Raw genomic sequence first — 13834 nt, 5'->3', positions numbered from 1 at the left:
ACTTTTGCATATCCCCATTGATTTGGCACAAGCTGTCTTTAAACATTATCAGGTGTTGGTGTGAAATAGCGCAACATGTTCATTTGTGCAAGTCAACTGTGTGGGCACAAAGCCTGTACAGTTGAATGCAACATGGGGACACCCCTCTTATTAATGAAGAACAGGGCAGGGATGTGCAAATCGCACCATTGTTTTAGGTCAGCGAAGGTTTCTTGGTGACGTTATCCTGCACACAGCAAGCAACCGATTACTGCCATGCACAGCCGGTTTCTGCCTCAAACTTGCCGAACCAATGAGTTCCCCTGCCCTTCAGTGCTCAATTCTGGAGAGAAAAGTATTTGCAGAACTGCTTTCAGAATAACCTCACTGCACTGAACGTATATGTCTGTCTTCACCTGAAAAGTGTCTGTCTTCACCTAAGAAATGTCCTGGGTAAAACAGCTGTTTTGCAGTTGCAGAGGACATCATAACGCATTTTTTAAAAAACTGCCTTTGTTTTGTGTAGGCATGCAACCGGTCATGTATTCAGTGAAGGAAGCTCTCCAGGGCAGACCTCACTGGATTCGGGTGGGCTATGATATCTGTTATTACAAGTAAGTGTACTCCACCTCCTCTTCCAGAATGTTGCTTGGGCTTTCCTTCCTCTCCTGCAAGTCATTATTACCCTATTAACTTTGCACTACCAATTCTACTTCACCCTGTAAATGCAGATCACAGGGGCTACAAAATGATGGAGAACAAAAACATCATTGTTGTTTTTTCTAGGGCAGTGGTGGGGAGAACATTTTTCAGTTTGAAGGTTTCTTTCTCTTTGTGGGCAACCATTTGCAATGCCTGCAACTACAGTCACTTACCTGCTAGCCGCACATGTTAGTGTTTTGTTTTTTTAAAATAGTTTTAAATACATGCATACAGATAGGAATGGGGGAGAAATTCAATTTAGTTCTCATTTAATGTTGAATGTCTGTAATACATAATACTTGAACCCAAACCCAGCCATTATTTAAAATTCACACTTCTCCAAATTTTGCAGAGCAGTTCTCTTGCTGCATGCAAGAATGTGTATGCTGGGGTAAAGTGTGCAGGAGGTGGGTGGGATGTATGTATTAGTGTAAATAGCATACAAAAATGCATTATATTAGGGGAAGTGCTTTGCAAAGATGTGTATATTAGGCAAAATATTAGGAGAAATGTGCACTAAAATGCAGGTGAATTTTCATGAGGGCTTTGTCCATGTTTCCAATTTTAATTCTGTAAGCATGATGCGGGATGCGGGTGGCGCTGTGGGTTAAACCACAGAGCCTAGGACTTGCCGATCAGAAGGTCAGCGGTTCGAATCCCCACGACGGGGTGAGCTCCCATTGCTCTGTCCCAGCTCCTGCCAGCCTAGCAGTTCAAAAGCACATCAAAGTGCAAGTAGATAAATAGGTACCGCTCCAGCAGGAAGGTAAACGGCGTTTCCATGCGCTGCTCTGGTTCGCCAGAAGCGGCTTAGTCATGCTGGCCACATGACCCAGAAGATGTACACCAGCTCCCTTGGCCAATAAAGTGAGATGAGCGCCGCAACCCCAGAGTCGGTCATGACTGGACCTAATGGTGAGGGGTCCCTTTACCTTTAAGCATGAATGCGGAGTGACATTTTCTCCAATAGGAACATTTGACCTACATGTTGCGGTTGAGAACAGCCCTCCTCCTTCAAAACCCCTTGCAACTTTCAGTTATGTGGGTGTGAAAATTCTATGTGTTTTTACTATCAGGAGCAACTTCTCTCCCCCCACCCAATGCTTTTTGAAAGCTTGTTTTACTTCTCATATAATGTTGCCTTGGCAACAGTGATGGATGGGATAGACTTGGTTTTTTTTTCCAAACAAAGGAATGAAAGTGGTAGATTTGCTATCAGTAGGATGGAACCTCAATGGATGTTGCCACTTCCTACACACTACAAATACACACACACGTGTGCCCCAGCATTGAGGGTTGGTCATGGCATTGGAATGGGTGACCACTGGTAGTGACTCTACCGCTGTTGTTTATGGCAGGAGTAAAAAAGGGTTTTAATCAAAACAGAAAAAAGGAGGGGAAAACCATTGTTGTTGTAATGCAAGGTTGGGGAGCCTTTTTCAGATCAAGGGCTGCATTCCTTTCTGTGCAACCTTTTTGGGTGGGTGGCACATGCCATTGGTGGGCAGGGCCAAAGGCAAAAGTGGGCGGAGCAACAAATGCAAATTTCCCCTTTGCACAGTAGGATAGTTTCCACATACACTCACCCCCCCTCTCAACCAGCCAGCGAATGGTGTTCAAGGACAAATTCCAGCCAGGCCGAGACTCCTAAGGAGTGTGTGAAGTAGAGCCAATGAGGGGTGTGTTCTGAGGAGAGTTCTGAGGGCCAGACAGATAGGGCTTGATGGTTGGCTTTAGCTCCTGGGGCCTGATGTTCTCTATCCCTGCTATAATGAATAGCTCCCCACCTTGAAAATAATGTATTATTTTGCCTCTCTGAAAGAAATCCCCCTCAAAGGCCGTGGGTGCCCGCACAAAATGGCTGCCATGAGCAGCAAAAAAGAGAGGTGGCTGTACTCCATAATGTAAGAAAAGAAAAGAAACACCTTGATCCCTTAGCTGCCTTGGGAAACAATGTTCTCTCTTCCTTCTGCTGTTGATATTCTGAAGCAATTTCAATTAGTTGATTTTAGGTAGTGGGCACCCATTTCTTTACTCCTTATGATTTTTAGAGCACCTCTTAGGCCCTTGTTGCAAGCTAGCTTTTAACAGGAGATTCTGACTCCATGACATTCTGTTTCCTATTCTCTTCCTCCTCCTCCCTTTCCATCCTGATCTAGCAACCTCGCTCCACTTTCCAGCCAGAACAATGGACCCCTTTCCCCTCCTTGCATGTCCTCCCTCCCTCCTGCTTTCTCCTGGCATGAACGACTTTCCCGAGTGCTGGCAGACTTGGGCGCAAGCAGATGTAGGGGATGCAAGGCTTATAGGCTGATTACAGTCATAATGGGCCCTAATGTCATTAACAAGGCCGTTATTGTGCAGTGATTAAATAGCAGCTGACTGGTACGATTAAACTGTGAAAGTGCAATTAAGTTCTTAATCATAATCTGGAAAGGGATAGGCTACAGATGATGGGATAGGACTGGCTTGTTCTTTCTCTCTCTCCCCTCGCCCCCCCCCCGCTTGTTCTCCCAGAATATGAAATGTGCTGAATTTTATGTTGATGTGCTCTGGAAAGGTTTCATTCTTCATCTCTGCCATCTGATTCCTATCCACCCATATATCTGTCTAGGATCACTGTTGCCCCCTACGTCTGCCTGGATTCCTCTAATCTAATCTGATTTCCCAGTTCACACATCATCAATTTTCTTTAGATAATTGGTAGGCTGAAATTTCTCAGAAATGACTTTTTCTGATAAAATTCCTAGAGGTGTTCTATTTTTCAAGCCTCACCAGTCCGACCTGGGAGAATGCATAGTGGGATGGGCTCTCATTTTCCCGTCTGTGAAATTCGGGTGCAACTGTGGCACCAGTTTTGGTATTCGATATAATTTTAATACTGATGAATAGCCCTTATGGGCAGCAATGAAAATAAAAATGGGCCTAGAAGTGAACTTATCAATGGTGGTGCTCTTTCTGCTGGTTGGTCTCCACCATTTCTCTTTTCCCATCAATTCTGCTTTGAACTATGCATCATTCATAACACCTTTCAGCATCATTCAGAAAGGAATTGTAGGACGAAAACCAACAATGGCAGCAGCTGCAAGGAACACACTGCAAAACAACTGGCAGTGAAGAAGGGCAGTTTGAGGCAGTGGATGAGTTCAAAGCTTCTGGCAGCTCCTGCACCAGCCCTAGTCCCAAAATTGAGACTGAATGTTTAGCTCAGCCTTGGCAAATTAACTTCAGGCAATGCAGGAAAGGCCTTGGCTCAATGGTACAGCATCTGCTTTGCATGCAGGAGCTCCTGGGTTCAACTCCTGTAGGGCTGTGAAAGACCCTTGCCTGAAACCCCAGAGAGCCTCTGCCTGTCAGTGTAGGCAGTGCTGAGCAAGAAGGAGCCAATGGTTTGACTCAGTTGAAGGCAACTTCCTATGTTAGATGTGACCTGGGGAATCCCTCTGCCAATGATGGCCTTGGGAGAATACCATCTATCAGCTTTTCCTCCCCCTCTACACATCTGTAACAAGCAGGAAAAGTAATACCGACCTACTGATATGACAGGACTGTTCTGAAGATTACTGTTCTAATGAATGCAAAGCACTTCGAATACTCTAACACTCTATATACATGTTATTATTATTATTATGAACAGCTGAAGGACAAGAAACTACTTTGAAACTCATCCAGAAATGCAAAATAGGCCTGGGGAATGTGGGTTTTTGCAATACAGAGAGTGCATTTAAAACAAGATTTGGCATAGTTCCTGAACCCCACTCCGTCTGCCCCTGCCCAATACTCACATACAATTTGAGCGCAAATGTTAGGTACTGTCCAAGGTGGAAAACCTCATTTGTTCATTATTGGATGCATTGGGCTGCATCCGAAGCTCTCTTGCACTAGTGGACAGGTGTGTTTTAATGTCACGCAACAGAGGAAGCCCATTGCAACAGTTGTGCTGGCGGAACTCATTGTGAAACAGGTTTGCACAATCCATTGTGTAACAAAGTTTCCCACAACATGTTCCATGTTCTCTGGTGCAGGGAGAGAGATCAGGACCCTACTGTGCTTTAGAAATGCACTTCCAAACAGCAAATGGATAACTTTATGGAAGTAGAATGATAACAGTGCTTGCAAACATACAGGCACACCCATAGACATACAAGTTAACTTTAGTAGCTACAGTAACTATGGATTGTTTACAGCATTCCCTGTCCGCTCTTGTTCTAGTGGGTGTGAGAACGTTAACGGTCCACAACAGAGGAATCCTATGCAATTGCTGCACTAGCAGAAACTCATTACACAACAGATTGCAAATCTCTTGTGCAACTAAGTTACTAGCCACCTGCTTATGGATTCTCTTGTACAACATTTCACCAAAGGAAAAAAATACCACTAAGTGACTTTAGCTTAGTGCTACATTGGATGCAAACCTGTCTATTCATCACACACCCAACCATTGTGCGCAACACCTTATCAAATATAAGAAGCATAGCTGTCAAGTGTCCCTTATTTGAAGGGACAGTCCCTTATTCCAGCGCCATGTCCCGCTGCTGTCCCTTATTGATGGATGTCCCTTAAATGTCCCTTAAATGATGTCCCTTAAATTTCAAATGAAGCAGCTCCTCTCCCTCCCTCCCTGCCGGCCAGGGAGGAGGGAGGCTCCAACTGTGTTGCTTGTCTGTGTTGCTCACCCAATAAGAAGTCTAAGAACGACTCGGGGTGGAGCTTGCATGCCTTGTGTGTGGCTAGTTAATGCAAGCTGAGGGGTTTTTTGAATGCTGGACGCCATTTTGTTGCACATGCTGCTGCAAACTTTGCAGTGCAAAGCCAGGCCGGGGAGCCATCTTAAGTTGAGGCTGCATAGGCCTTGTGGTGCATGTGATTCAGATTCTATTCAGTTGAACCTCTGGTTACAAAGTTGGTTGGACAGTGTTCTCGAAGCTACCAGCATGAGTTTGACCAGACTGCTGGAGGACGGGAAGACTGGAGTGCCTGGAACAGGTGAGGCTGCAGGTCCCTTATTTTGGCTGCTGGTCCCTTATTTTCAAGGCTGCTGGTCCCTTATTTTCAAATCTGTAAGTTGACAGCTATGATAAGAAGACAGGTCTCAGTCCTGAGGAGTTTACAATTTCAATTTGCAACAGAGAGAGGGAAGAGAGAATTATATGTCTGAGTCCACTCAATGGTCCTCAATGCTAGTCCTACTCAGAACAAACCCATTGACGTTAGTGGACGTGACCTGCTTCTTGGAATTATTTTGACATGTGGCTCAAGAGATTCAAGACTGGGAAACCTGGACTCTCAAGACTGTGGTATACAGTTGCCAAATGATTTCCATGCCTCTCTCCCTGAAACCCAACCACCATCACTGTGTGGACTGATTCCAACCAACCAGCTTCATTAATGTCCAGTTTAAATTGAAGTCATCCAAATGGGCCCTGGCAATATATATTTTTTCAGCCTTCAAAATGCTACAAGTTGTGCTGGTGTATAAAATATACATAAGACCAAGGAAATATCAACGCCCACACACAGCAGAATGTGAATTTTAAACATTTGTTTTCTCTAACAATTACAATTTTTAAGCTTAAAGGCCCAAAGGGTCTAGATAGGAAAAGAGAGAGAATGAACTTGAAGATGAATTAGAAATTGTGCAAAGTTCTATGTGGAATTGCTGCCTGTCCAGCACGTTTCCTCTGTGCATAAATCCTGCTAGACAGCAGTAGAGCGATCAGCGATTGCTTTCCATGTAAGAAGAAGGAAAAGTCCACACGTTGTTTTACATAGGAAGCTCCTCCCCAGATGTAGGACATTCAGGAGGTTAACCCTATACACTCCACATTCTATTCCAAAATGATCTTTATTCATGTTCGCTTAACCTGGCAATTGTGGGAGCTTCTCCCAGGTACAGTTCAGAGATTTTTGAACTAATTCAACTGACTCCATTAAATTGAACGTGTTCATTCCAAGCACTGCCGCAGTCACAGAGTGTTTAATTAACATATGCCACAGCAGCATCACTCTTCCTGTTAACTAGTCACAGTTCAGGAATGACTGCTCTGAGCTGAAGGACAGAGGGAAGTGAGATGTACGAGTCTGCAGATCACACGCTGTCCGAACTCCACTCACATTTGTCTTCCTCTGGAGGTATGTGTGTGCGGTCAGGGAGCAGGGACAACTCACTCCCAAAGAAGACAAATCTGGCAGCCCACGTCTCTGCTCTGGCATCATTTCCCTTCCCCTTCCCATGAGAGAGAGTTAAAAAAACAACCCCAAACACGTTATGGAGATTATTAGAAAACCTTCTGTCAAAAAGGGTTTTGCCAACGCCATTGCTCTGGTTTATTGCCTGCCCGCAAAGTGACAGTTATACACTAGTGCCTGTGTGGGAAAGCGAAGGGTGTCTGTGTTGCGGGAGCCCCCATAAAATGATCTAATTCACTGTTTGCTGTCTTGGCAACTGTTTACAATTATTACACACAGAGCAATAATGTTCCTTTCCAGCTGATTATTTAAGGAGCATCAGCAGCAGCTCGTGAGGCTCCCAATGGCACATCTGGGCATTGCGTTCCACAGTTCATTTCCAGTTCATTGTCTAACCCCACCTGAGCTGTCGCAAAGCTGGATGGCTCAAGGGCTTGGTAATTGGATGCTGAACTTTTTATTTCTAGGTCAGTAGTTAAAATTCTGCCCAGATCAGTACAAATGTAGTTTCTTACTCCCCTCTCTCCACATACACTTCCTTTCCTTTCTTTTTTGCCTGCTGGCTGTTTGGTGTCCTTTGTGACATGGGAAAGAGAAAAATAGAAAGAGAAAAGCATTGATGTGTGTGTGCATGTGCGTGTGTGTGTGTGGGTGCTGGTTCCTAATGCAGAAGGTCACAAGCAACCAGAACTTTATCTGATTTCCTTAGTTTCTCTGGAGACACGGAGGCCTAGCCCTAGTAGATAGCAGAGTTTAAAGGCTGCACAACAAATGATTCCAATGCAGCTGTTTCACCAGTGGAAACTCTTTTTTTGTGAAACAGCTAATTTTTGGTGTGCAACATCTGATACCATTGCACAGCACTCTTTGGTAATGTACCTGTGTTCCCCACTGCACAACAGCTGATTCTTGTTGTGCAATTGTTGTCAACACTCTTTGGTAATGCACTTGTGTTTTTCCTTGTGCAACAATATTCCACTTCAACTCGGTGCTACATTGCAGTTGGTTGTATCCAACTAATTTCTACCCACAGCAGACCCATTGAAATTATTGGACCTAAGTTAGTCCTGTCCATTGATTTCAATGGGTTTACTCTGATTATGCCTCTGTATACCAGTTGTTTGAAATCACAGGTGGGCAGCTTGTAGGCTTCCCACAGACACCTGGTCAGCCACTGTGAGAACAGAATGCTGGACAAGGTGGTCCCATGGCTTGAACTAGCAGGGTTGTTTTGGGCTCTTAGATTCTCTTGATCTGGATAGTCCTTCTAGATCAGAAGTGCACTACTGTAGACTGCTGCCTTCCACAAGCTGGAGGATGCCCAAAATTATAGCAGAGGAGGGAGGAGTTACTGTGCAAGTCCATACTGTCCCCTTTGCCTCTTTCATTTAACCTGCAAGGAGCACTCGTGTTTTCCTTGATCTGCAAACTGACCTTCTACAGTCCTTAGCTTCTCTACTTTGTTGACTTTGTAATCTAGGGCTGTATATGGGCCCCTCCATCCAATTCAAGGCCCAGTCTGGAGAACCAGTGTGGTGTAATGGTTAAGAGCGGTAGACTCGTAATCTGGTGAACTGGGTTCGCGTTTCCGCTCCTCCACATGCAGCTGCTGGGTGATGTTGGGCCAGTCACAGTTCTCTGAAGTCTCTCGGCCCCACTCACCTCACAGAGTGTTTGTTGTGGGGGAGGAAGGGAAAGGAGAATGTTAGCCACTTTGAGACACTTTCGGGTAGTGATAAAGTGGGATATCAAATCCAAACTCCTCTTCTTCTGCTGCTGCTTTGGAGTGGCCCCAATCTGACCCGGGATGATCTACCCTGAACCAATTCAGTGACCTTGCACAGGTCAGAAGTGGGGCAAAGAAGAATATGTGCCTCTACTTCTCCCCTCCATCCTCTCTGAAGGTCAGTTAGCAAGGATGCCTGCCAAATCTCTAGAATACTCTCTGGAAGAGTATTCCACAGCATGGGATTGGTGACATTAAATACCTGACTTCCAGTTGATCATATATATCTAGGATGATGTAGAGTTGATCTAATGAGGGCTTCTGAGGAAGAGAAGGGTCATCGCTCAGTAGTACACCACATGCTTTGCAGGGAAAAGGTTCCAGAATCAACTGCTGCCCTCTCCAGGTTGGGCTGGGAAAGGCTCCTGCTTCTGAAACCATGGAGAGCAGATGCCCTTCTTCAGCATGTGGGCTTCCCAGAGGCATCTGGCTGACCACTGTGGGAAATGGGATAGATGTTTGGTCTGACCCAACAGGGATCTTTGGTGAACTCAGATGGACCATTCATTGGACCCTGTTATAGGGTAATGTTCCTTTGGGGGGAACAAATGACAGCTATCAGCTGATGGATGCTGGGGGAGGAATGCTGCTGGTGTAATGCCCTCAATTCCACCCACCCCTCTCCCCACAAAAAGAAAAACAATTGTCAGGGGTTTGAGGGACCCTTTTCATTGCTCCTTCCACAGGCGAAAATCCGAGTTGAAAGTTCACAGATGAGAGCTTCTGGTTCAGCACTAGCCACAGTGTGGCAGTTCTCACATCACAAATAAGACTGAGCTTTTGTGATGTTGATCTCTGTCATCAAATACAAGCCAGGATATATGTGTGTGTGTGTGTGTTTTGCATTTGTTGCCTTTCTTTCCATTCCCATGCTACAAAATCTGGATAATGATAGCAATAGTTTCTGCCTTCTGGTCTTGCTAATTTGGCTGAAGAAGGGAGATGTGGGGGATAATTCAATAACATTTGTAAAGCACTTTGAACATGAAAAACAATGTGCGCAGTAAGTGATGATGATAGCAACAATAATAATTATGATGATTATTAATTAACTGGTGGTGCCAGCTGTGCTGGAAACAGTGCAAAGTGTTTGAAGGAGAAATAGCTTGCTTTAGGTTTTGACTATTATAAAGTGACTCAAAAGCACAGCGAATTGAGTCTGCATGCTAATAGCATTGTGATTTGGATTAATATCCTCTTTCTTAATGCTGGTGCTCTTTTTTTTTTTTTTGGCTTTGCAAAGGCTGTTGAGTTTAGGGAACTTATTAGGGCTGGAAGTAAGTTCTGAAGAACTCAATAGGACTTGCTTGCAATCACAAGCTCAGGCTAATTGCTTAAGAATGTGTGATCCAGTGTTATGGTTTGGGTGTCTGACTAGGACAGGGAGTCAGATTCTAGTTTGGTCATCAACTGCAGTGGGTGACTTTGGCAAAGTTGCTTGCTCTCAGACTTAATGTGGATCACACACAGTTAATGTGAGGAAGGGGAGAAGAAGAAGAAGAAGAAGAAGAAGAAGAAGAAGAAGAAGAAGAGGAGTTTGGATTTGATATCCCGCCTTTCACTCCCCTTCAGGAGTCTCAAAGCGGCTAACATTCTCCTTTCCCTTCCTCCCCCACAACAAACACTCTGTGAGGTGAGTGGGGCTGAGAGACTTCAGAGAAGTGTGACTGGCCCAAGGTCACCCAGCAGCTGCATGTGGAGGAGCGGAGACGCGAACCCGGTTCCCCAGATTACGAGACTACCGCTCTTAACCACTACACCACACTGGCTCTCACACTGGGAGAAAATAGTTCATTCCATCTATGCTTTCCTATGCATATAACTGTAATCCAGGGGAGGCTTAAGCCTTTTCCCAAATGGCCTCCTCTGTGCATTAGCATGTGAGGGAGTAACGTACCTCTGACTCCACCTGCAACAGGGCATGCTTCACCCCGTCTCTTCACCACAACATTTGCTGTGGGGGGAGATAATAATAGTAATAATAATAATAATTTTTTAAAAATATTTATACCCCACCCTCCCTGGCCAGAGCCAGGCTCAGGGCGGCTAACACAGTAAAATTACAGTAAAAATATATGTGTGTGAACAGTTGCATGTAAGTAGTATCCCCAATCACACAAGGCTCTTGATCATATGGACCCTTGTAGGAACCACTTTGCAGTCACTGAACTGAGTGTGCAGAGGCAAAAGCTGCCAGAATAATGAATGCAAATGGTGCCTTTGTACAACAGGCTAGTTTTTACACACCCACACACAACCCCCCCCCCTATCCCACACACCTTCTGTCCTCTTCCAGGTAAGCAAGAAGCATGAACAGAACTTAAGGACACATTCCAGCCAGGCAAAATCACTCAAGGAGGATGTGAAGCAGGGCTTCTGGGGAGATGTGGTCTGGTGAAAGTTCTGAGGGCCAGACAGAGAAGCATTGTCTCTATAGTCATAAGGTTCTCTACCTGTAATCTTTTCTGAGACTGGTAGTAGTCCTCCAGGGTGCCTGGTCTTTTGCATCCCTGGTCTTTTTCAATGGAGATTTTAGGGATCAAGAATGATACCTTCTGCATGCAGAACAGATGTTTTGTCATTGAACTACAGCCTCTGCATAAGTAATTGTTTTTCAGTAGGTTTAATGTAACATGTAATTTGGTTCTAAAGTGTTTCTTCCATTTCAATGGGACTAACAGCTCCATGCTATGCTATCTACACAGACATAAATCATATTAAGTTCAAAGAGGCTTAATCCTAGGTGAGAGGATGCAGGTTTGCAGCAAAAAGAGTTAAGACCCATTCAACTAACTCAGGCACAGGCAAACTCAGCCCTCCAGATGTTTTGGGACTACAACTCCCATCATCCCTGACCACTGGTCCTGTTAGCTAGGGATGATGGGAGTTGTAGTCCCAAAACATCTGGAGGGCTGAGTTTGCCTATGCCTGAACTAACCCAATGAGACTTACTTCAGAGTAAGTCTTTCATCTTGTTATTTATTATTACTTCAGAGTAGACATGCATAAAATCATACTGTAAGTCATCACTAACTTTAGCTAAATTGGAGTCAGTGTGAGAATGTATTTTTCTTCTTCTCTGACCTACCTCCTGAGATAGATGGCGGGGAATGCTTCTGTGCATGTGCAAAGTAATACTATGGTAGCAAAATCAGAGCTCACATTTCTGGAAGCTGGAAGGCAGCTTCTGAGTTAAGAAATGCAATGTCTAGAACAGCTTTCCCCAATCTGGTGCCCTCCAGGTATTTTGGACTACAGCTCCCATCATCCCTGTCCATTGGCCACACTGATTGGTGCTGATGGGCGTTGTAGTTCAAAACATCTGGCATGCAGCAGGTTGAGGAAGGCTGCTCTGAAAGGAACCATAGAATGAAAGAATTGTAGAGTTGGAAGGGACCCTGAGGATCATCTAGTCCAACCCGCTGCAATGCAGGTATATGCAGCTGTCCCTTATGGGGATCGAACCTGCAACCTTGGCATTATCAGCTCTAACCAACTGCTCTGACCAACTGAACTATCAGCTTTATGTTGTTGTTGTTGCTACATTTCCACCCATTTCATTCTTGTAAGTCAACAAATTATTTTATGTCTCATACAAAAGAAGCTATGATTAGGCCATGGGATTTCAGGAGAATGATTATCTTGAGACTTTGCCCCACTGAATAAAAACAACACAAGGGAAATAAACAGTTTGTGTAAATTTCAGCAGCTGAAATTGCATCTTTCGGTCTCTTCCTTATATTTTGCATTTTAATACAATGCTGATAAGATATCTTTTTTAAAACAATAAGGGGGGTATCACAGAGTCCTTCAGAATGGGAAGGTTTAGCAACAGCATAATTGGTGCTAGGCAGGGGAAATTATTGTCTGAGATGTACTTGCGGATGCAATTTGGTGCGATGCGGTTGCTTTGAAATGCGTGAATTGGCTCTTCATCTCAGCCAATGGGAACTCTTTCACCATCACCCTTGAAGCTGGCTCTTTAAAAAAAATGATACATTGCAAAAGACCAGGTGAGGACAGAGAAGGAACATCCGTTCTTAAGATTTGTATTTTCCTGGGGAGTGTGATATGTGTGTGTGCGCGTGCGTGCATGCATATGTTTAATCAGAATCAAGGCAGGGCTAAAGTTGTCGCAGACAGAAAGTGGCAGAAGCATAAGCACCCAGCCATGGTCAATCTGCAGGAACCACCCTTCCTTTGTTTAAACATTTGAAACATTTGCATTCCTGCTTTGTGCCTGGGTTGGCTCCAGGTCAGGGTGGGGTGCAGAAATGCGCAAGATCATCAGTGCCTCCACCAGCTGCAAACTTACCTGATGGCAGCAGGCCTAAGAAGCCATCTGCCATGGTAAATTTCCTACAATGCTGCTTAAAAAGGTAAAGGGACCCCTGACCGTTAGGTCCAGTTGTGACCAACTCTGGGGTTGCGGCGCTCATCTTACTTTATTGGCCAAGGGAGCCGGCGTACAGCTTCCGGGTCATGTGGCCAGCATGACTAAGCCGCTTCTGGTGAACCAGAGCAGCGCACCGAAACACCGTTTACCTTCCTGCTGGAGTGGTACCTATATATCTACTTGCACTTAGATGTGCTTTCAAACTGCTAGGTTGGCAGGAGCAGGGACCGAGCAACAGGAGCTCACCCCATCGCGGGGATTCGAACTGCCGACCTTCTGATCGGCAAGACCTAGGCTCTGTGGTTTAGACCACAGCGCCACCCGCATCTTACTTTCAAAATTAGGGAAAGGGCTATAGCTCAGTGGTAGAGCATCAGGTTTGCATGCAGAAGGTCCCAGGTTCACTAGCATCTCCAAAGTAGGGCTAGATATGACCCCTCTCTGAAATCCCGGAGAGCCACTGCCAGTCAGTGTAGGAAGCACTGAGCTAGAGGGACCCATGGTCTGAACTCAGTGGAAGGCAGCTAGCTTCCTATGATGCTAAACAGGGAGGCGATCCTAGGAGATGTTGTCACAGGTGAGTATTACTACCAGAAACAGCTACATCTTCAGCCATTACAAAGAGTCAAAACTAGGATCAGCAAAAGAAACCAGGACTCCTTTACCTTTGATTATTGTGTAGGAGAGGGGATTTCTATTAGTGCAGCTTGTCATGCAGTGGTGTGAGAAGCTGAACCTGCTGAAATCCCTTCTCCAGCGCTATTAAAAGTAATTCCATTGCC

General features: G+C 45.0%; 1 protein-coding gene across 4 annotated transcripts in view; it reads left to right on the top strand.

The window, feature by feature from the left end:
* AGBL1 (AGBL carboxypeptidase 1) overlaps nt 1–13834 on the top strand; it is a 411962-nt gene that overhangs the window by 97552 nt on the left and 300576 nt on the right. For all 4 annotated transcript variants that reach the window (XM_081838750.1, XM_081838751.1, XM_081838753.1 and 1 more), the window contains one exon: nt 506–593. In XM_081838750.1, the coding sequence (XP_081694876.1) occupies nt 506–593 (88 nt within the window). The remainder of the gene's footprint in view (nt 1–505; nt 594–13834) is intronic.

The sequence above is a fragment of the Podarcis erhardii genome (assembly GCF_964252035.2).
Source record: "Podarcis erhardii genome assembly, chromosome: 14".
Taxonomy (NCBI): Eukaryota; Metazoa; Chordata; class Lepidosauria; order Squamata; family Lacertidae; genus Podarcis; species Podarcis erhardii.
This window is presented reverse-complemented; position numbering and strand designations above follow the sequence as displayed.